This window comes from Lates calcarifer, linkage group LG1 (assembly GCF_001640805.2).
Source record: "Lates calcarifer isolate ASB-BC8 linkage group LG1, TLL_Latcal_v3, whole genome shotgun sequence".
Taxonomy (NCBI): Eukaryota; Metazoa; Chordata; class Actinopteri; family Centropomidae; genus Lates; species Lates calcarifer.
The window spans coordinates 20,879,145-20,902,133 of record NC_066833.1 but is presented as its reverse complement, the minus strand read 5'-3'; the positions used below and the strand labels follow the sequence as shown (position 1 = coordinate 20,902,133).

General features: G+C 41.9%; 2 protein-coding genes across 2 annotated transcripts in view; both read right to left on the bottom strand.

The window, feature by feature from the left end:
* mcf2lb (mcf.2 cell line derived transforming sequence-like b) overlaps nucleotides 1-3,569 on the bottom strand; it is a 40,130-nt gene extending 36,561 nt beyond the window's left edge. Inside the window, 2 exon segments of the mRNA XM_051072164.1 lie at nucleotides 1,657-2,284; nucleotides 3,502-3,569. Coding sequence (XP_050928121.1) covers nucleotides 1,657-1,735 — 79 coding nt within the window. The 5' untranslated portion in view covers nucleotides 1,736-2,284; nucleotides 3,502-3,569.
* A 3,304-nt stretch (nucleotides 3,570-6,873) lies between these two features.
* LOC108900998 (phospholipid-transporting ATPase IH-like) overlaps nucleotides 6,874-22,989 on the bottom strand; it is a 30,876-nt gene continuing 14,760 nt past the window's right edge. Inside the window, 26 exon segments of the mRNA XM_018702305.2 lie at nucleotides 6,874-7,011; nucleotides 9,623-9,737; nucleotides 10,469-10,634; nucleotides 10,732-10,835; nucleotides 11,105-11,170; nucleotides 12,712-12,847; nucleotides 12,972-13,099; nucleotides 13,742-13,801; nucleotides 14,199-14,344; nucleotides 14,844-14,946; nucleotides 15,043-15,220; nucleotides 15,367-15,600; nucleotides 16,046-16,227; nucleotides 16,314-16,417; nucleotides 16,545-16,618; nucleotides 17,738-17,809; nucleotides 18,795-18,961; nucleotides 19,758-19,931; nucleotides 20,042-20,239; nucleotides 20,349-20,447; nucleotides 20,449-20,500; nucleotides 20,600-20,681; nucleotides 20,771-20,835; nucleotides 20,979-21,028; nucleotides 21,142-21,246; nucleotides 22,534-22,662. Of these exon segments, the coding sequence (XP_018557821.1) occupies nucleotides 9,660-9,737; nucleotides 10,469-10,634; nucleotides 10,732-10,835; nucleotides 11,105-11,170; nucleotides 12,712-12,847; nucleotides 12,972-13,099; nucleotides 13,742-13,801; nucleotides 14,199-14,344; nucleotides 14,844-14,946; nucleotides 15,043-15,220; nucleotides 15,367-15,600; nucleotides 16,046-16,227; nucleotides 16,314-16,417; nucleotides 16,545-16,618; nucleotides 17,738-17,809; nucleotides 18,795-18,961; nucleotides 19,758-19,931; nucleotides 20,042-20,239; nucleotides 20,349-20,447; nucleotides 20,449-20,500; nucleotides 20,600-20,681; nucleotides 20,771-20,835; nucleotides 20,979-21,028; nucleotides 21,142-21,246; nucleotides 22,534-22,662 (2,952 nt within the window). The 3' untranslated portion in view covers nucleotides 6,874-7,011; nucleotides 9,623-9,659.

Here is a 22,989-nt window from a genome sequence, read left to right as displayed (position 1 = left end):
GCTATGACAACTGTTTTTCACCATTTGCATCTCATTTTGTTTTTAGCATGTTTGCAGTGGAGTGATGCAGCATGTAAGTCACCCTCAGATCTGTAGTTTGAGCATTTTCATTCTTCTAACTTGGGCATAGCCATGTCCCCCTCCTTCCTTCAGTCCACCCACTCACTACTGCCACACTTTCACCATCTCTGGTGCTGAGAGGGAGAGAATTGAACTAGAGCCCACTGTGCTACATTAATACAGCAGGAGCTGCACCACCACAGAAAACACAGAGATCACGTAAAAGTAAAATGCACAGTGTGCACACAGTATGCACTTCTATTAAACATTGTTCCTCCTCACTCCACATACTGTATATACTGTAGCTGTGTGTACACCGTTGTTATAAATACAGCTAAAAATAATCATGCTTGAAAACAATGAGTGAGTCAACACTAAATGAGCACCTGTGGCTTCGCTAAACAAAGTAAGCATCCTCCAATGAAACAATATGAGGTCCACATGAAATGAAAGGTGAGCTGTCAAAATGTGTGTTATGTGTGTGCATTAATGCTTGTGAAAGTAGCTGTGAGATAGCGGAGTGGATTAAGGGAGATCTCTATAAATGGATCAAAAGAGAAGAGAGGCAAACATCAGAAATAATATTAGTGGCTTTAGGTTTGACAAAGGACATGAATGTGCCATTCAATCAGTAACTGCTACAAGAGCAACACCAGGACATCACAAGGGGTTTGTTGTATCAACTAAAAAAGGCTCAGAAATAGTGGCTGCAAAATGAATCTGCCTGGAATTAAACGCCAAAAATGTTTTCCCTGCTGCAGCTCTGACATTCACAGTGGACTTCTCCAAAATAAATAAATAAATAATTAAAATTTGCTCCTGACAGCATAATCTATGAAGTGGTGTGACTACCTGAAGGTGACATATCTGTATTAAGTAATCTGTCCATCATATATAGGTCGCTGTGTCTCCAGTGTCTGCCCTCAACACCTTTTCTGATCATATACCAAATACTGTGACGGATTAGGGTGGAGTAGTGAGGAAATAGGCCAGTGAGGTACTGTATCACAACACAAATCAACCTGTCTGCAGCCTCTGTTTTTGCATAACTGTGTACAGATCACACATCAGATGTAATTTAACATTTTAAAAAATTCAAGTATAATAACAAAAAGATTTCCATGTGATAACTGGACATCCTAACTGTGTTGTAAATGATCTAAACTCCTGTTTCACAACACCATGAAATACTTTCTCTTACAGGATCAAATAATATGGGTCAACATTACATTTCCCACTGCTTGAGCATGAGCAACACAGCTTGCTGGCAAAACCTGCCTAGCTTGAGGCAGAAACAGCAGCACATAAAACCTGGGTGGTTTCCTGCAGATACAAAGCTTTGTAGCTTATTGACATGATGATCCTGCATTAAACCACTTTGTTTTGCCTTTTATTTGGTCTAAATTTAACTATACCAGAGATACAATATCGTCTCTTATGGTGGTTGCATATATGTTAGTATAAATACCCCACCTACATCCATGTTTCAGACAAACATGCATGAGCGAGTCTGCTCAAAAAACAAACAAACAAACAAACAAAACAATGACCAATGACTGTAGTTTGTGTTGAGTGTGTTTTGTTTTTGTCACCCACCTATGCTTTGGGTGACAGTCCTCAGTCTCTCCAGCAGCTCCCCCAGGGCCATCTCCTCCGTCTTCATCCACAGGATCATCCTCCAGAGGGACAGCGGAAGACCAGCTGCCCAGCCAAAAGACACTTTTGCAGGAAGAAGAGACAGCTTGCCTGCTTTTCCTTGAACGGTGCTTCGGATAGAGTGGATGATGGGCGAAGAGGACGGGAGAGAGGGGAACCGTCGCAGTGACAAGCCCAGCCGAGCAGAAGGGAAGAGGGGGGGATGCAGCAGGGTAAACTAGCTCAGGATGTGACTGCTTGGCTTCAGCCTTGTTTGACACACAGACACTGGAGGGAAGAGATTCGAGAGAAAGGGGGTGTGTGCAGCTCGGCGGTGCCGGGATGCTGGCGAGAGATGGATGCTTTCGAGGATGGAGAGGATGCTGCAGAGACAGATGAGGGAGATGATGCTGATGCTGAAGCTGCTACGGCTGCGACCGCTCAGCTGCAGTGATGAGTCCTCCGCAGAGGGGTGCAGAACGCAGGATGCCGGCGATGGGAGATGGGAAGAAGGTGGGGCAGGAGGCAGTCTCACTCACATATGCATGCTTCAGCTTCAGCACACATGATGGTGCAAACCTGTGCAGACCTGGCAAACAGAGAGGGGGAGGGGAAGCGAAGGTCAGTGTTGCAATACAAACAGCTGATACAACAGTGACATCCAGTGTGGAGGAAAGGCAATAACAGCTGTGTCATGAAACATTCTCATCCACAGAAACATACACGTTATTACGACTGGTCATGCACCACTGATTATGCTGCAGTGCCACCATGTGACAACACATGGTAATGACAAAAATGGCTGTGGTGCTTTACTAATAGATAATTCTGTCACATTCCCTCAAAAATGCAACACTCTGGTCTTTTAAAATGCAGAGTGAAGGTTTATGCTCCTTTGGTAAGCCTTACCACTGATTATATATAACATTTAAACTGTGAACTGATCTGATATGAGAGATTATTCACTAGTACTCAGCCAATCAGATCACATATCCCTAGAAGACTTTTGTCCATACATCCATCCATTCATCCATTATCTACACCACTTATCCTTAAGGGTGGCGGTGGGTTGAAGTCAATCCCAGCCAATACTGGGCGAGAGGTAGGGAAAGGCTATTATTATTATTATTATTATTATTATTATTATCAACAAACCACAACTGAGAACATGATGGAACAAGAATAGATTTCATACAGTTGTAAGACCCCATAAAAAAATGTCCAAGGTACTATTAAAGGGGAGCATTTTATTATTGCACTTCTGGAGCAGTTGTGAGAGGAAGACTTTTTAAAACGTCCAAAGTCGAAGCAGTAATGACCAAGATATCCTGACTTTTAGTCACAGGAATAAGTCAAGCTTAAGAAATGCTGGATCTCACAATGCCACTCATGGCATCTTTTATCAGACATAGTAAAAAGGTGCTGTCTGTTGTGTGTGTGTAATGTCCCATCTGCAGCGTTTCATTCAGAGATAAAATAGCGGCGTGCCATTATGTGGACTTGAAACAGTCCATGCATGCATGCATGCATGCAGCACTGACCGTATATAAAGAGCATGGTATTTACAGCTCCTGAAACTGAAGCAGCTCAACAGAATTCACCCAATATTTATTCTATTTATACCTGTGCTTTAACTACTGTTACATGTCTTACAATGTCTTCTGGTTTCAGGGTTTCAGGAGCATTATTTGTAACCTCAGGTGATGTCACGTGAATCTTCGTCAGTCTTGGGGGTAAAAACTACCAAGTTTGGACACGAAAAAAATAACAAATAAATAAATGAGATGAAAGAAGAAGTGAGCTTACCAGACCTCTGCCGCCCATTGCGTTGGGGCAATGTTAGCTGCCATTAGCATAACACACCTGTATCTCCAAGCAAACAGCTGACGCCCGAATTGCATTGTGGATAATGTAGGCGCCAGGATTGGACAAGGAAGAAAGACATGAGAATTTCTTTGGTTCTGCTGCATTGCCCACTTTTTAATTGTGTGTGAGGAGTGGAATAATAAATGTATGGGCTACTCTTAAGATGAAATAAACAATCAGGCAGGAGACTGGTGCATGTGGGCAGGTTCAGATGCTGAATGGCTGATAAAGGGGATAGAGGGTCTGAGGTGAGGTTCACCTGGTGGGTGGTGGACACCAACTGGTCTGAAATGACAGGACAGGTTAAAATGTCAGCCATGGATAACTGCAGAACAAATACATCAAATGACAGGGGGAAGTGATCGCTGTAACATTCATAATATACAATACAATATGATCATAGGACAAGTGTTTTCACTCTTTCTTTATTACAAGCAGAATGACAGTACAGTGCTTTGCCCTCATTTGCTACAGACAGGCTGGCAAAAAGTCAACAAGTGAACTTTTAAAATCTTAATCCCCAAGCCGCACCCAGCCCCCACCCCCCACCCAGCAAAAAAGGAAGTTCTCAAAACCTGTTTAGTAATACAAACAGTGCTGTATACTGAAAGTGTGATATGAGGCGTGCTGCTCAGAGCACAGAAGTCGACATTTCAGACCTTTGCCAAGCTCAGGAGTGACAGGATGAGCACCTGCTGTTGTGCTGATGGACTTAGAAAAGCAGTTTGACATTCTGATCAGCAGTAGAAGGCTGGTGTGATAAACCCATTTTGAGACAGAGGCTGACACCTACAGACAGTTCATTCCTTGTCAAGTTATTTGGTCACTTTTTTTTCTCACCCACTACAATCTTCTTAGAAAAATAACTTGTGAGGAAGAGTGAACATTTAGAAACCCCAGTCAACAGACAATAGACCTTGTTTTTAGGGGAAAACTGATCTCTTGTAGAACAAAGTGCAGTGTGTAGAACTAGTGGTAAATCTCTAATGAAAATCATATACTGTATATGTTGCTCTCATTTTGGTTACAAACTTAAATACACATTCTAACAGAGTTAAAATATAGTCTTCTCTCTGGGATACAAAAGTAGCAAATGAAATTCTCACAATGGACAACACAAAAATGGCAAGAAGGAAAGAAATGTTGAGCTGAGGAGGGCTCACTTAAAAAAAAAAAAAAAGAAAAAAGAATGATTTGACTACAAAGAATTCCCCATCACGTCAGTAAAGTACAGTGAGGTGGGACACTGCATAACAAGCACCAAGGCCCTTCCTTTAAAATGACTGAGGTCAGAATGTTGATCCCCAGCAGGTCCAAAACACTTGTGAAGGTTTGTAGCCTCTGAGTGAGACAAATCCAGACCTCCGACCGAACCGATAAATCATCTGTGCCCTAGTTAAAAAAATACTGAACACCTGTTATTAAATCTATACATGTTGGCAGATGGTGATGTGTACGAAAATAAACTGTATAAACATACAAAAATGCTCCAGAATCTGACATTCAAGACTTCCCGAGTCAGTCACTCGCTATGTAACACGACAGATATGCTTTGGACAAAGAGGACTTTAGATGTTAGAAATGCAGAAAAGAGGTTCATCCAAAATGAGCTACAATCTTCAGCTGGAGGACATGATGGACAAATCAGTTCAACATTCTCATAGATTTGATTGTGACATCGCCGATTCAAGTCTCCCTCCTACTTACAACAGACTATAAAACAACCCTTCTCACTACAATATATATCAAAAGTTTTTAAGTTACATCCATACATAAACAGTGACTGCCATCAATAATTTTAGAACAACAATAAAAACTCATGGGATTAATGCAACACAAGAAAAACCCCTTATAATGTGACCACATGACATTAGCATTCTTACATTAACTTTTGCATAACACAGAGCATGGCAGCAAACACACGAGCACAATGCAACAGTGAGAAATAGCAAGTCATTTTAGGACATCATAAATAAAGACTGCTGCTCTTACCCTACATGGCCACATGGGGGCAGGAGTGGGTACAGTGCACTCATTGTTCAGGAGAGAGAAAGGGTGTCATGATATAGTTTGTGATGAATGATGTCTGGAACAAGGGTGGATAAGGAACAACTGAGAGAAGAACAGATCAGCGTGCAGCAGAGAGATCCAACATGCTACGCTGTCAGATAAGAGGGGAAACAAAGCGTGACACCATCATGAGGGTAAAAGAAAAGAGAAAGAGGAATAATCAGCACACTGTACCAGACATTTATGCCCCCTGAGACTCCTTGTACGCTCACAAACATGTTTAAATTGACCTAGAAATATAATCCACTGAAAATGGGTATCTATGAATTAAGGCAGGGTGGCTAGAATACTGCACATCCCTCTTCAGATTTTCCCCATTTCTCTCCTCCAGCTGATGGGTGTGTGTGTGTGTGTGTGTATAAGGCTTAGTAATACACCACTTCTGCTTTTTTTGTTTTAAAACACATTTCTCCTTTGGCTCCTAGCCTGCTGCTGTGTGGTTACCTGTAAGGCAAAGGTGTGTCACATACAAACATTCAATAACAGGCAAATTCATGCATACACTCGCGCACATGCACACGCACGCACACCTAAAGGGCTGAGCTTGACGGCTACCCTTTACTTGGCCAGACCACATACTGTACATAAATGTTTTCAACAAACATTTACAAAGAAGCAAAAAAGGACTCAAAAGCGGAGGAACAGGCAAGAATGTGAGACTGAAAATGAGGACAAGGAATACAAAAAGGTCCGACTGTTGATGTGTGGAAACTGGACAGTTCTATAGTGCAAGAAGAAATGCACCTTTGCATGTGGTTCCCCTTTTGTTCTTAGACTTTTTCAAGTAAGAGTTGAGGAGGAACTTTGATGCGACTGAGACAGGGAATACACTGAAACAAAAAGATGTTACCAAAGTACAAGGATGAGGAATCAGGATAATAATATCTAAAGGGTTGTCCACTCAGGTGTATCCCAGAAAATGCACATGGTGAACTCAGCACGGAGTGTCCATGCTTTTAATGGTATGTCAAGATGTTTGTATTTTGTTCTATAAATCCTTGATCCTTGAGATGCACATCTTGGTCACTTATTGTGGGATGTACTACATGCCGTATGCTTCAGCCAACAAGATTCACATACACATAGTTTCAGAGTTTGCATTTGTGTTCACACCGAGGTCTCCGGCCCTGGAGCGTGGTAGGCAAACCCCGCCCCAGAGAGACGGAGCATGTAGGGGCTGAGGGAGCACAAGTCTGCCCCTCCCCCTTCTGCCAAGTGGGCCAGTAGTTTCTGGGGCAGGGGATCAGACCTGCGGAGCGACAGCGTCTCCGCAGCGCCAAGGTGGAGGTGAGAGGAGTCCGTGCTCGTGCCTTTGTAGGATCGACGAGAGGACAGTGGAGTCAACTCGACCACGCCACCCCACGAAAGCCTCTCATGATCCTGAAGAGAGAGTGAGAGAGGACGCACCATCACTGGGCAATTCAAAACAGTTAAGATGAAATCAAAACAATGGAGACAAGGAGATCAAATTACAGAACTTGTGAATGAAGAAAGGTGTGAGATGGCTTGATGCATAAGATCGAACAGCAGGGTTATAATCAGAAGGTAAAAGTTTGTTTAAGATATCCAGATGTGTAGTATTAATGAATAATGACAGCATGCCATGGACCTCTGGGTCAAAATTTCCTGCAGAAACTGGAATAAAATTCACTAAGTGTGGATACTAGATGGAATTTAATTCACTGCTCAATAGTAAGAAGCCCTCTGAAAATTCCCATTATAATTAATAGTCATGTTAGATTGAGCATGCTTTAGAGATGAAGACAAAATTCACACTTGCAATTTCACCCTCCAACACTAGATGTCATCAGTCTTCCTGGTACAAAATGACTCACTTTTCTGATACTCAGTATGTAGTTTGCTGAGCTGCTTGGGCAACCTGGGTAAATATTTAACCAGATCAGTTTTGTCTGTGACATCAGTGTTGGATCAGGTAACTTACTAGTGACAGTGCCTAATAAAACAAGACCCCATTTTCTCACTAAGTCTGCATAAATCTCTAAAACCTGACAGTCATTTCATATTACATAATTAAATCTCCCCAGATCCAGAACCTTAAATATAGCCCCTCAACTTTACTCTCGCATCTGTCTTAAGCTACAGTCCACGATCAAAAAGCAGTCAGAAGAGTACAACTTGTTGGAGCCCACATGACAAGTAGCGACAGACTTTAAGTAGCCTGGGTCTAATAAAGACAGGATAAAATTTCTCATTTTGCCCACTATCCAGATCAAGTTAATTCCCATTCCACATGCAGTAAGAAGAGCAGCACGCTTTGAAACCAGCACTGCAGAGTTAATTGGATATTGTGATTCCTGAAAGTAGGTTTGACTGAAGGAAACTTCTCGTGCAGAGACACTTATGGAGGCCTAGCCAACCCTTCCCCCACCCCCCTTCCAAAGCCTGAGCCATAGCACAACAGCATGCCCTATGCAATGCACAGCAGCAGGAAGCATTGTGGCAGCAGAAGTAAGAACCCGACTCCCCACTGTCAATGCCCTCTGTGTACTGTTACCATTGTGACAATAGCCCACCTAGGGGTGGGGTGGGGTAGGGGACTCTAGGGTTTGCTGAGCGGGGTGTTGTGGCTGTGTGACATCATGGAGTCATAGGTCCTAGCAGCTTTTTCTCCACTGTCTCCCTCACAGGTCCTATCAGGGTGGAGCGGATCCTGCTCATTGCCTCCCCCTCCAGCAGCAGGGCCAGGAGCCACACAGCTCTCCAGGGCCCCCGCTGGCCTTACCTTCTGTGGATGACGTTAAAGGAAAGAAGGTGATAATGGAATCTACTCAGACCTTGTGTCTTGAATATAGTAACATCCAGCTTGTTTCTAGATCCAGTTAAAGCTGATGAGAGTCCTCACTTAGCATTAGAATGAGTTCTGAGTGACTGCTTTGATCTGACTTTTCTTCCCTTTCTTCTTCCCGTCCTGACCGCAGGACAATCCACAACAATCAACTGTTGTTTTTGCATCTTATGTAGCTGTGGACTTCTAGACACAGTCCGGTCATCTGCTTAAACCAATAAACTCTGGCAAGCTTTGTTGCAGCTTTGTCTTTTCTTCATACTCTAAATTTGATAGGACTCTGTTTACCATACAACATATTTTTTCACCCGGTCACTGAATGTGACTTCATATTAGATACCAGTCTGTCCTCACTTAGGCATAGGTGTATTTAGCACTGATTAACTATGCTGACACACTTCAGAAATAGGTGTGAACAGTGCAATGAACCTTCAGCAACACTAGGCTGCTAATCCTTGGTTCAGGATTGTAAACCTGTTCTGTAAATCAGATTAAGGTTGTCAGATGGTTAATATCTAGTTTGGAATGTTTTAGTGGTAAAAATAAATTGTTTTGTATTATTATTTTCATCCATTCATTCATTCATTGAATTTATCAGTTTAATCTATGAAATGTTAAAAATAGAAAAAAACGTCCCAAGGAGACATCTTCAAATGTCTTGTTTTATCCAACCACTATTCTAAAACTCAAAGATATTCAGTGTAAATTAATGTAAAAAGTTACAATTATTCATATAGCGAAAACCACAGAATGTTTTGAAATTGAACTGTCAGAACAGTTGATATTTAATTCTTTACTAAAGATGTATTATTTGAGCTGGTGGTGATGGAAGAACTGCTGCAAATTCAAATGTAAGCCTCAGCTATTCCTGTAATACAGTCCTAGGAAAACCTAGAATGACATCATCCTACCAACCATAACATACCATCCTCCAAAAAAACACATGGGTTGACCACAAGACAGATATGAAAACAAGGAATTGTACATGCAACTTCCAAAACAGATGAAATATACAATGAAAAGATGATTTCATAAATGGCAGGAACTGGATACTATAAATGTAATCATCAGTAGCACCGTAGTAGTTAGTTTCACATTAGGCGAGGTGTTGAGACAGTGATAAGTGGTTTACACTGGGACATGCCACCATGCACACAGAGATGAGGGCTTAAAAGAGAGAGTCACCTCCTCTTCCTGCTCCTCTCTCGTCTCTCTGGGCCAATCAGAAACTCATTCTGCTGGAGGACTGAGAAAGCATGAAGATGGTGGACGGCTCCACAGTAAGGCACGGGCGAGTGGACTGCAGTTACCACGAAAGAGCGAGTGAGTACGAGGGTGGGGGGTCGGGGGGCAGAAGTCACAACCACACAGGAGCAGAGGGGAAAGAAACAAGAGAGGAGAAGAGAATGGAGAGGGAAATGAAGAGCAGGGAAGGAAGAAGAAAGAGGAGGATGGCAGCAGTGAGGATAAGGCATAAAGGGTGAATGAAAGGAAAAGGTAGGAACAATGGAGGGCGGTGTGAATTTTGATTAGGGTGGTCCATTAGGGTGCAGTGACAAGGGAGAAAAGAAAAGAAAGGGCACAGGAAGAAGAAATCTGTCAGACCCTTCATTCATGTTTCCATTCACGGTGAAGCTTTCTTCACAGGAAGGTGAGGCAAAGCCACAGGGAAGAAGTCACACTAAATCACACTGATGCTCAAAGCTTTTAGTCTTAATGGTCTTCCTGGATGATTAATAGAGTGGAACAGATTTGAGGCTTACTCATAGGTGTCATTACTATGAAAATATTAAGTGTGAGCTAGGATTTGAGAGAATTATATTTACTATAGCATTTCAGCTTGTGGACTGAAATGAATCACCAAAAGGTGCAAAAAAACACAGTTGATTGTTTTAAAAATGGGAAAGCATTAATTAGTCATTGGTTAATGGCTGTAGCAAAGAAACACTGTAGGAAAAATTCTACAACATAACCTGGGAACAAGACAATTTAAAGGTTCAGTTTCACTGTTGAGTTGGTGCCAAGACCTACCTGTGCACGTTCGGTAGCCGTGGGACAAATGGCCCTGCAGAGGACCTTCTTGATGACATCTGGCAACAGGCTAACCGTAATAAGCAGAATGATGCTGAGCCATGCTGGACCACTGGACAGCATCTGCATGAACACGTAGTACATCCTCTGGTAGTTCAGGAAGGGCCTGAGCAACAGAAGAGACAGAAAAGGACTGGCTTTCCAGAAATGTACAAATAGACATCAAAGATTACAGATACGGGAAAAAAGAAAGGATATTATACCAAATGATGCCTCCCCAGAGAAGAGAGAAAATAACATAGAAAAGTAATGAGCCCCAGATGACAAAGTGATTGATCCAGGTCCAGTGGTGCGTGTCCAAGGCAAGCTGAAACAAACAGAATATATACATAGTAAACACTCAACCAGTCAATAAAGTCATTGACTTTGCCTTTAGGCTTTAGTGTTGTGCAAACTGAGCAGCGAGTGCAGTCAATCATTTTACGTAACATAATAGTTAACAAGAGCTCTCCGTGCATCTAGTCTGACACACGTGCAATCGTAGTGAACTCTTTCAAATGGAGGGATTATGCAATATAATATACATGAGTGTGTGTCCCCCCTCCCTTTCATTTCCAGAGACTCATGCACACACACCTTGAGCGTAACAGTGAACACCAGCACAGTGAAGACAAGAGTCCCAAAGGTCCAGTTCCCAAACATCTGTGAGGGGGGAAGACAGGAAGAATAGGGTTAGTGGCCACATCGATCGCAGAACCTTCCTCATCAATTAGTGAACATCCTACGATTTTACAGTGAGTCTACAAGCACAGAAAGACAGACAGACACCTTTCGCATCATGTCTGCTGTGGTGAGAGGTAATCTGATATGAAAAGGGTATTCTCTGTGACTTTCTTTTAAGGTTTGGGGCCAATAAGCCGATGTTACTTTCACTTCACCTCTCAGCATCCACATTTTTCTACCTGCTGAAATCCTAGAAAGGTTTAAGTAGACATCAAGAGCGAACAGATGGAATGAGAGTTGGGAGGGAGAGAATGAAGGAGGGTGGAGGGAGAGAAAGATCAAGACAAAGAAACCAGGGAATTTATGTAATAGTGACAGCTGGTTGTTGGTACCAGTATCTTTGGTAGAATTCTTTCATTCATTACTCCTTTCCTTTTTGATTGGGGGAGATAGCAAGAATTGTCATTTTAAACCTGTTTTTTTTTTTTTGTTTGTTTGCAAACAGTGCAGAAAGTGTACACGACGAAAATAATCCAGCCACCTCATGAATGCTGGAGCAGTGAAATTAAAAACCAACCAACCTCAAAAACTGCTACCACAAATACACAGACAAAAAAAATATACACACAAATGCACAAACACGTTAGACAGAAAAAACAAACAGATGTTGGATTTTATATCTATAGTACATACTAGCATTACTCTATTTACTACTACAACAAAACACAAGGATAATGTGGGGGTCTAAGGTTTCTACTATGTCAGTGGAGTTGTTAAGATCAGGTACTGTGCAGGATTCAGGGTTTTACAGAGATTAGGGGAATAATGGAGCACTAGAGAACTACACATTCAAATGAAAGTGCATGGATGATGTGACGTGAGAAAGGATGAAACCGGATGAAACGGTCAAACTGAAAGCTTAAACGGTACGACAGGAACCAAAAGAGCGTGAAAGACAGAGAGAGCTGACAGGGAGGGAGACAGGCTTACCATCTGTGTGTTGGTGGTCATAAGCTGAGGAAGAAGAAGAAGAAGAAGAAGAAGAAGACGAGGAGGAGCAAAATAAAGAGAGAGGAAGCAGAGAGAAGGAGGGGGAAGAAAAGAGAAAAGAATCAGGACAAAGGGTAAAATGAATTTCAGGATGTTTCAACTTAAAAAACAGGACCAAAGGCAATTGAAAACAGTTGACATGATACAAATTAACAATACAGAGAAAGATGCTATTGCGTTGTCGATATGAATGGAGATCCAATGTTGCTGACCTATAGGGGAGCCCCAGGACAGAAACCTTACTGTTACAGATAACAAAAACATGACCACCAAGTCATACTTTACTCCTTTTACATGAGAATCCAATGGAGATGGATGAGTGTTTGTAAAGACAGCACTTTCTTTACATCCATTATCCTCCTTTAATTTCCCTGAAGGACACCTCAAACACCCCACAAAACGGATTTATTTCTACTCATTTCACAAAATGACAGACCTCACTACCTGCTGACACAGAGGCAGACGCTCACCTGGCCATTGCTGGTGAAGGTGGTGTTGTCAAAAAGGAAGTAGGCACCAAAGAAGAAGATAACAGCGTCAAACACACCCAGGCACGTCCAGTACAGGAAGACAGGCCAGCGGAGGAGGGAGTTCTTCGCTATGTCCCTGAGAGAGTGGGGTGGAAAAAAAACAAAGAGTTGAGTAAACATACACATTTTATTATAACACTTGAATAATATTTTTATTAGCACAGTATATGAGAAGGTCAGACATTTCCTTGCGACCACACCTGTACAAGGAGGGCTCTCGCTTGAGTGTCTCCACGGTGACATGCTGCTCAACCAGGCTGTAGAGGAGGATCGGGAGTGAGGTGAAGCTGATGTTGTACAACGTCAAGTAGGCAGTGTCGTACAGGGGCTGCCAGGGAACAAAGGCAACATAGACAGCATTAGGTATCCAGAGCTAAAAGGCCGTCTTAAAATTTAAAGCTGCATTGTTTTCTTTTTTTGGCCACTTGGGGGCAGCAACAAGCTGAAAACACAACATCTGACATATCAACTTCTTACAAAGCTGTTAATACAGATATGTTTGGAAACTGTTACTAATTTACAGTTATGTTTCTGGCCACCTGGCAAATATATGTCCAATATTAATCCCTCTTTTAGTTCTGGTCTCACTGGTCTCTACAGCTAAATGCTACTAATATGCTCACCAGCAATTTTTAACTTTGTCTGGCAGCCATGAGACATGAAGTGGGTTTAGCAGAGCTTTTCTGCTGTAAACAGCTACTAGATGCTCTTAGAAACAAGACTGAAGAAAGCAGTGTTTGTGGGCAAGAAATCCAGAACAATAAGGTAAAAGATTTTGAAGCGCTCTGTAAAGTTGAAGGGAACTACAGAATTAAGTGCTAATTACCTGTGATGTCTATGAGTGACACCTCTCACATTACACAATCATTTGATCTTTTGTCAACATATTGATAAATGCAGCTTTACAAGTAAACATGAGTAAACTACACTGTGTGCATACTGTAACCGTAAGACAGTATAAACTACTTGCCTGTTGGGAGAACCCACAGAAGAACTGATACAGGAACTGAGGAAAGATGAAGCATACATTCTGGAGAGATTTAAAAGAAGGGAAAAAACAAGTGGAGAAAGTGATAAGCTTTTGACAAGTACACGTGCAGAGATTTGAAGAATCTAAAAATGCTACTATCGAGAGACTGACAAAGACTGTGCTATAAGCTCTCTGAGTGGGCCGCAAAGAGCTGGCCTGCCAAAAGGAAAAAATGAATCAGTTGGCAGGGCACTGCTTTCTGTGGAAGCCGCCCACACTGATCATCGTGGCCATGAATCCAGGAGAAGATGTTGCACCAGGGATTCATGGATCCAGTAATCTGTCAGAGTAGCTGCAAAATCTGGTTCTTTGTAACTCAATGTTTCAGTGGGAATTACGATAAAGTGATTAAAATGTGTGAACCACTGGAGTACAACACAAGGCATTTGTCTAGTACCTTGTAGAAGAAGTACTGAACAAGCTCAGCAATTCGGATGTAGTAGTAGTGGCCATGAACAAGTAACATCTTTTTCAGGTGTTTAAACTTTGGGATGGCGTAGTCACTGTTCCTTGCTGCTTGTCGTCCTTCTTTACCCATGATGCCTAAGGGAACAAAAGAGGCTATTAAATATAATCTGATCAGGAATGTAACAGAGCTATATGTGAGCCAATACTTTGTGGCAAGTATGCAAAAACAAACATAGATGTTTTATTGGCTTTATCTGTAGATATATTTGATCATATTCAAAACATTTTAATATATTGTTTTTATAGCTTATCTATTTTCATAACTATTACTTTCAAGTGAAGTTTTAAAAGTGTTATAAAAGAATTTCCTGACAAATATCATGTAATTATCCTCCGAACAAATCTGTAAAAATCACCAAATTTGAGGTATTCTTAGCAAAAAATGTTTACATTGTGTTCATTTGTAAAGAGAAAATACTGGCCCATACAACTTCATCACATTTCTTTTACTCTCAGATAAAAATATCAGAATAAGCTTTAGAAATCAACTCAAGCTCTAATAGAAAGTGTCCTTCATATATTAGTGAATGACTTAGCAAATTAGTCACTAATCAGAGTAGTGAAATGAGCTCACCGATGCCCACATGTGCTTCCAAGATCATGCTGACATCATTGGCTCCATCGCCGATGGCGAGGGTTATGGGGTGCTCCTTGGAAGCTTTAATTAGTTTCACAATCTGCAGAAACAAAAACCCCATTTCAATCACTACCACTGTTAGTTATTTAGGCTGGTGCCTGGAGTGGATTTGCAAGTAGAAGTGTAGTTCTGTCACCTGTGCTTTCTGCAGCGGGGCCATGCGACAGCAGAGCACAGCACTACAGTTGCGACAGATCTCCAGAAATATCTCTCTATAGTTGCCGTGGCCAGCACCCTCCTGGTTAGGCTTTAATACTGCAGACAGAGTGGCCCCATCGATGATCAGACCAAAGTCGAGGCAGTCTACCGACAACCTGGAAAAAAATATCACAGACCAAGAGTCATGAGTCTGTGGTCTTGAAATTTCACTGAAAGCAATATAAGTACATACTATGAATTGTGATTAAGGGACATGTGGATCCATAGCATGCTGTAGATACACACATGCGTTAAATCATACCCAGAAATCGAGCGCTGTCTGAGAACGGTCCTGTTCAGTTCAAACAGAACATCGTGCAGACTCTGCTCCTCTGTGCGTTTCTTGGTCAGCTCCAGGATCTGCGTGCTGCGACGGAACAGCTTACTGGCATAGCAGGTAGCCGCCGCCGTCTCCATCTTGTCTCCCGTCAGCACCCAAACTTTCATTCCAGCCTTGTGCAGTGACTCAATGGTATCTGCAGCTTTCTCCTGGAGCCTGCGCATCAATAAGTCAATTAAGAGTTTCAGCCTCCAGTCGGGAAGGTTAAAGCATCCATCAAAACTTCAATCAATTACCAACTGGTGACAACTTATCAATGCATGACCACCTCTGTCCCTGTCCATCACCAGTTTATCTATTAGGAAGTCAAACTGTTGCTAAATTAAGATCAATGCTGAAGTCTACTTTGTCAGAGGACAAAAACATCTTGTATCATATCATAGCGAGGAATAAAAGAAAAGGAAACAAGCAGAATTAGTATTAGTAGTAAGTCAGCTGTCTGAGCTCAAACTGAATCTATTTTGCCCTCATGAGTCACGAAGGGCAAAAAAGACTTTGAAGACGGCTTCATGACTCATTAATCTTCTCTTGTCTCAGTGCTGATGCACTGCTTTTAAATCTTTCCCCTCCTTTCTCTCCCTCTCTCTCCACGGTGACCAACCTGTCCTCCACTGCTGTGGCACCCAAAAGCACAAAGTCCCTCTCGATGATGTCATAGGCCTGCGCTAGCCTCTGCTCCCTGTCCTGCAGGGCCAGCTTGGCTTCAGTCAGGTGATGACACGCCTCCTCGTATTCTGACTCTGACAGCCTGCGATAGGCAACACACAGAGTCCGCAGCCCCTCCTGGTGTTACGGTGAAGAGAGAGATGATGATGATGATGTCATGTGACCCCAAGTTTATATGTTAACACATATTTTTAAAAACTTACAACAGCATTCTGCTCCACCCGGGCTTTCACTTGCTCCACCTTCCCAGATACCACCCGTGGAAAAATGGACGAGTCTGCGCCCTTACAGAAGAGCAGGTATTCTCCTGAGAGCCCACAAACACATATACAATAAAAAACATTGTAAACAAACTGTAAGACCATTCTAGTGTCGGATGATGTGTTGGCATAAAACTGATTTCTGTTCCAATTCTGTGTCAAAGTACATCTTACCTGAGCTTGACTTGACTATGACACTCATTCTTCTTCTGACAGAGTCGAAGTTCAGCACATGGAGCAGTTTAAACCTGAAGGAGATGCAGCAGGGGCATCAAAAATTGTTCTCTTTTTGTTAACTTGCTCATTCATATCCATGAATCTATTCTGGTAGATTTTTCCAAAGTCTTGGAAATGAAAAAAAAAAAAAAAAAAGTGTATATATATATATATATATATATATATATCATTATTTTTATTTTAGTTAATCTGCATTGTCCAATTCATTCAGTTTTACTAAATAGATATTCTACTTTCTGTTCCAGTCTGTTCTCAAGTGGACCCCAATGTTTTGATGTGAAAAAGACAGTACTACCAAAAACAAAGAGCAATCAGGTACTGAATGGTTCGATCTGTCTTTTCAAAGGTGCCCATTTGGCATTGAATGACACCTTCATTGTTCATCTGAAGTACAATAAAATTTAATGCAGTTTTTAAAGTAAATTTATACTATAATTTCTAAAATAAATCACTTCCATCAAGCATCTATTGTTGTGTCATCATATCCACCTCTAAATGATCCCCTATTTCTGAGATTTGTAGATGACCCTTAAACTGCCTAATGGGCACTGGGCAAGCTGCAATTCAAATGAAATGACCCACAGGAAGGACTGAAAATCCTGTGGTAGTTTGTGTACAGGGCCAAAAGACTCAGATTCCCTTAAATTACCCTAAAACAGTTAAGTACTCTAGAACTTTCTTATTGCATCTTAAGACTTCACATCACTGGATACACCCCCTCTCCCCCCTCCCCTCTCCAGCTCCCCTGCTTTCTTAAAATAGCTCAAAATAGCTCACTATTGATTTGCCACTGCAGAGAGTGATGGAGAGAGACCATGGTTACATGAAACACTTCCTACGGATCAAAACATTAGACACTTTCCACAAAACCACCCTCTAATGGAATCTCGCTGCCTTTCATTCTTACAGATCAGTTGGGAGCATTTTGATCTGATCGAGCAGTTTCTAAAAACAACTCTCTGCCCACTCCTTTGTGGTTGTAGTTTTTTGTAACCTCTGTCGAACATGAAACACAATCTGAGGGGCTGCTTTCCCTGCAGGCAGCTGATGTATGAGCACAACTCCATCAACTGACTCACTCCCATTTTATCTTCTATGGCGTAACCACAACGGACACTTAGCAGACCAACCTTTCAATCTCATCATCTTTGTTGAGGATCTCCATGTAGTTGTCTTTCAGTCTCAGATAGGTGTAACCCAGCCTGGCAACGGAGAGTGACAGAAAATGGATTCATTAAAGTCTGACAGAACACCCATGCTTTTTATCTATGGGATCTATACATGTGCCACACATGTCTGAGGCAACTTCCAGACTGAAAATAGCACTGTGTTAAATGAATAGATAAAAAGTGAGAGTCTGCGCTGGTGTGGGTGTGTTGCTTCAGGTACTGGTGAGAGTATGAAACACAATCTAGGAAGACAAGTTTGAATAACAGATCAATCAGTTTTAAAGCTAATCAGACTCTAAACACTGTACAGCGGTTTAAATACTATAAGGGGGGATTATACAGCTCCGTAAAATTTTACTGCAGCAATCAGGTCCTACACTGTCTGAGGCATTAAGGTTTGAAAGTATTAGCAGGAGTGTGCTTCTTTGATTGGCCAATAATTTGTATTACCAGACGGTATTGCAGCAAAAGTTGAGCCAGGACCAACTTTTTTTGTTGCGCGACCATGCGTTTCTTTGCCGTTTGCCTCTGTTCCAAGACCCCAGCTGAGCCAACACTGTGGTCTTATTGAAATCAATGGTAGGGCACAAAGCTAATGACTAATGTCTGAACAATGCCTAAGATGTATTCGTCTGAATTCAGGAGGGTCTTTCCGTGTGTTGGATCGTTACTCAATGACTTGAGGTCATTGTGAGGTCATGGTGTTTGAGGGGGTTGATGTCCATGTTGGTGAAATGGTGTAGGACTAGTATCACTTTTTATACATCCTCCCTGTATTTTAGGACATTGCAGCCAAACAGTTATCGTCTTTTGTCTTTAATGGCCAAGCAGCACTGTGTTCTTGACTGGATAAATCGCTCTCCTAACCTCAGTCTGGTTTTAACTGTGGCACTTGCTGTAATTTGCATCTGAAATCCAATGTACTAAAGTGCAGAGGCAACACAACAAACAGAACCACTGCCTTATTAGTTTAGGACCACAAAGTAATTTTGCTAATTGTGTGTTTTGGTGTGTTTACCTTTTCATTCCCTCCACCAAAGCCACCTCATCTGGTGAGGAGGAGATGTAGAAGGAGGTGGGCCTGCCCTGGTGGATTCCTCTCTTGATACCATCCACCGTCTCCTCCTCCTTCACCTGCACAGTGTGGCACAGACACAGTGCCCGGAAGAACAGATCCTCATGTTCCTACAGACACACACACAAATACAGAAACACAGCAATACATTATAATACATTATAATACATTATTTGTATTTAATTTAAGTTCATTTGAGTTCTTTTTATATGTGCATAATGGAAGAAAAAAAAGATGAACTTTCTGATATCTCTTATGTTTTCAAGGAGTAATCCTCAAGGTCCTTGACATTTTTTGGATGGCAGTTTGGTGCCATTATGATGTGGTATTTTTTGAACTACATATCCCAGAAATAACAGCAATAAAACAACATATCCATGACATTTTTTTCTTAAGTTTTCTGCCTGTTAAAGTTTTGGCAAGGGAGTGCTTTTCTCTCTCTCTCTCTCTCTCTCTCTCTCTCTCTGGTCATCTGTTGTGGCTACTGCTGCTCATGCTGACTACACAATTTTTCTTCTATTAAATCTAAACAAATTACCATTGCTGCTGCCAGAAATGCAAGGCTCATCACTTTTCTGTGTATCAGAGGACATTTTTTCCATGTAAGACAGCAGTAAACACTTTACAAAGGGGTTATAAGGAAAATTTCATGAACTCGGATATACTGTAGAGTGTGTTTATACTGTGTTTATCATCAATGGAAACACAAAGTTTCTGCAAAATAGATGTTTGTTTATATTAAAGTGTCAGAGGAAATTACTTTCTCCTGTCTGAAAATGTGGCATGTTAACCTGCAAGTGTGGCTCACTCATATTTTCTGCTAAGTCTTCTTGCACTCTATTTGTTAGCCAAGTTTCAATTCATCCTGGATTAAGAGGCCTATCTACTTTACAAGCACACACTTACTCTCCTGTATCCTCCAGGTGAGGAATCAATCATGTCTATACTGGAAGCAGCACTGAGAATTTGCCCATTGCAGATGGCATGCGGGATGTAGACGTTCCCATCGACACAGCATTCAATAAACTCCATGTTGTTCTCAGTCAGAGTGCCAGTTTTATCAGTAAACACATACTCCACCTGGGAGGGAGGAAGGGTAGAGTAAGGACGTGTCTACAGAAAGTTTACAGTCAGATACTGCACGCAAATGTTTGTGTGTGTGCGTGTGTGTGTGCGCGTGCTGAATGTACCTGTCCCAGCTCTTCATTCAGGTCGGAGGTGTTGACCTGAGCTCCCTCTCCCAGCTCTTCATCAAACATCTCCTCATCCCACGTGATGAAATAGGAGCCGAGGAACTTCTGCATCTCCACCGTCACGTACATAGACACTGGGATGATGTAATTAAACAAGACCATGAAAGCCAGGAAGTCTGTGAATGCTCGTATCACCTGGGGTTAAGAAGAAGACAGACAACAGCTATGAAGTTTTTGGGGAAATAAAGTTTGGGATTTGGTGTCAATAATTTTGGATTTTCAAAGCAGAGGGCAATGAACGGACCACATGCCGCTGGCGCTCATTCTCAGTTCTGTGGTTGTACCAGGGCTCGTCTCGGTCGGGAGACCACTGCCAAGCGTATTTCAGAACAGTGTTGATCACCTGCTTTACTGATCAAGATGCACAGATACACTATTAGAAAGGCATTCATCGACCTGTAGAGAGACAGAGAGTAAAGTAAGGATCGGGATCATGGACCAGTCCACAAAGAACAACTCAAAATCACACAGTGAGAGTTTGGATGTTAATCATACTTTTCTACAGCGGAGCGCTTTTGAGATTTAGACTGGTAATTAAGTGCCATCTTTGTCTCCATGCCAGTGTAGACTGCAACAGCTGAGGGAAGAGAAAACACAGTTACCAAGACAATAATGACAACAGCCTTTCCTTTACCTTCTAAGCAGCATGAAAATGCATGTTATCACCATAAATGCGTTGTGTGTTCTTCAGCGTGGCTCCTCTAAGAAGCAAGTTCTCAGCCCCAAGTGGTCTGCAAAAATCAAACAGACTCTATTAGCTGTCTTTAATTCAAAAACACCACACATTTAATTAATCTGAGAAAAAAGGCCAGCCCTGTCAAAACTTAAGGAAAAGTATCAAGAAATTACATTGCAACAAAAAAAGTGCTCTCACCTAGCCACAGGCTCTTCTTTGTCCTTGTAAATATTGATGCGTCCCACGAAATCTGGAAAAGGTCACAGCAAAATCAAATCAAGATGTATCAATAAAGATTAATTTCTACAAGATGGTAGCAGGTCTGTGTACAAGATGTATCAGTGAGTGTGTGTCAGACTCACTTGTAGAGGTCAGGCTGCGGTTGTTCACATTCAATAGTGGCATGTAGCGAACCCACCTCCTGCTCCGTTCTAAAGGCCATGGTATCTGGTACAGCATAATAGGTCTGAGACAGAAAGGTGGAGGAAGGGGGAAGAAGAAGAAGAAGACAAGAGAGGAAAATGTCACCCATAGCCACTAATGAGAGCAGGGTTCATTTGACTCCACAGCCTGGCTTCCAGCAGGTTTTCTAAATGACCAGGAGAGACAGGGAGGTGAGCTGTTATAGAGCGCTCCCCACGTCAGCAGAGGACAGCATGCTGGGAGGGTGAGCATAGCAGGGGGGGGGTTGCCCCGGGGCCATGTATGAGGAAGGTGGGTGGAGTACTCTACACTACACTGTGGGATGTGTGTGTGTATGAGTGTGTCGTACGTATGCTCAGCCATGCATATGGTCGTGAGTGACAGCAATGAACATCAGAGAAGTGAAAATGTGAAATGTGGTGCACGACAGCGTGCCACCTACGTGTTATGCGTCCTGAGTCTTATTGTGTGTGTTGATTGAAAAGTGTAAGGCTGCAACTCACAATTATTTTCATCTAAATGAATCTGCTAATTATTATCTTGATTAATAAATGTAGATTTTGGTCTATAAAATGTGAGAGAACTGTTAAAAATTCCCATCTCAATTTCCTTGAGCCTATAGTGATGTCTTCAGATTGATCCACTAATAGTGAACAATCAACCAAGCAACCAAAGCAGGCTGTTCGGTGCCATTGAAAAAGGACCTAAAGGATTAATCGATGATCAAAATATTGCTGATTAATTATGTGTCACTAAAACACAACTAAACATAACAGCAAAAGGAGTGTGCACAGTATCAGCGTATTACCAAAATCTAGGACTTTGTAAGCCTTTTTAAAATGCTATGTGGAATCACTTTATTATCTACAACAAACCTAAAACACAGGCTGTTTCTAAATGAACATGCTGGACGTAAGTGAACGTTTGATATGAAAAAGGACACTGAAATTAGTAAATGTAATTACAGTGTAAAATTCAAGTGTGTTTGGTAACTATAACTATTGTATAGCATTATACGGGAACGAAGAAGACGCTTGTGACACCTGAGCCTTTTCTTTTGTTATCACTGCCATATAAAATTCAAGTCTAAAAAATGTTGCATAACAACGCTGGTACTGCTATTATACTACAGAGTTGCTCTGTGTTATTTCAAGAGCAGAAATGCATAGTTTCATTTAAAAAAAATGGCTGACATTGTAGTACTTAAAAAGGCCATTCAGACAGCCTTAAATATAGCTAATTAATTTCCCAGGCACCCATATTAAAATTTGGGTTTTCCTTTTTTGGGATCAAAGATAGCAAAATCAAAATCATGCACTCGTCGTAGCACCTTGTGACTGGACTCGCCGTCCAGGCTGGTGGTGGTGACGTAGCAGGTCCCATCATGACGGCTAGAGGAGAGCAGGATGAGGTCACAGGGGAAAGTCTCGTCCTCCCTCACCATGACGATGTCCCCCACCTGACCAAGCGGGACAGTCACATCACACACCCCGCAATGACTCTCACATTCATAATAAATGACGAGAGGTTCACGTAAACACAGAGAGTAAAAGACATACAGACAGACCTGCGGGTAATCATCTGCTCATCCTTTAACATCCCCCACTTTTTTTTTTCAAAGGATTAAGAAGTTGCATAACAGATTATGCGAGCGGAGCAGCTTAAGCTCTGATAAATCCCATCTCCACGGTGACCATACACATGACACACGCTCTCTGATTTTGCATGATTAATATATTCATCATTATTCCTGCTCCCGATTCACACTCTAATCCTCTCTGTTTGA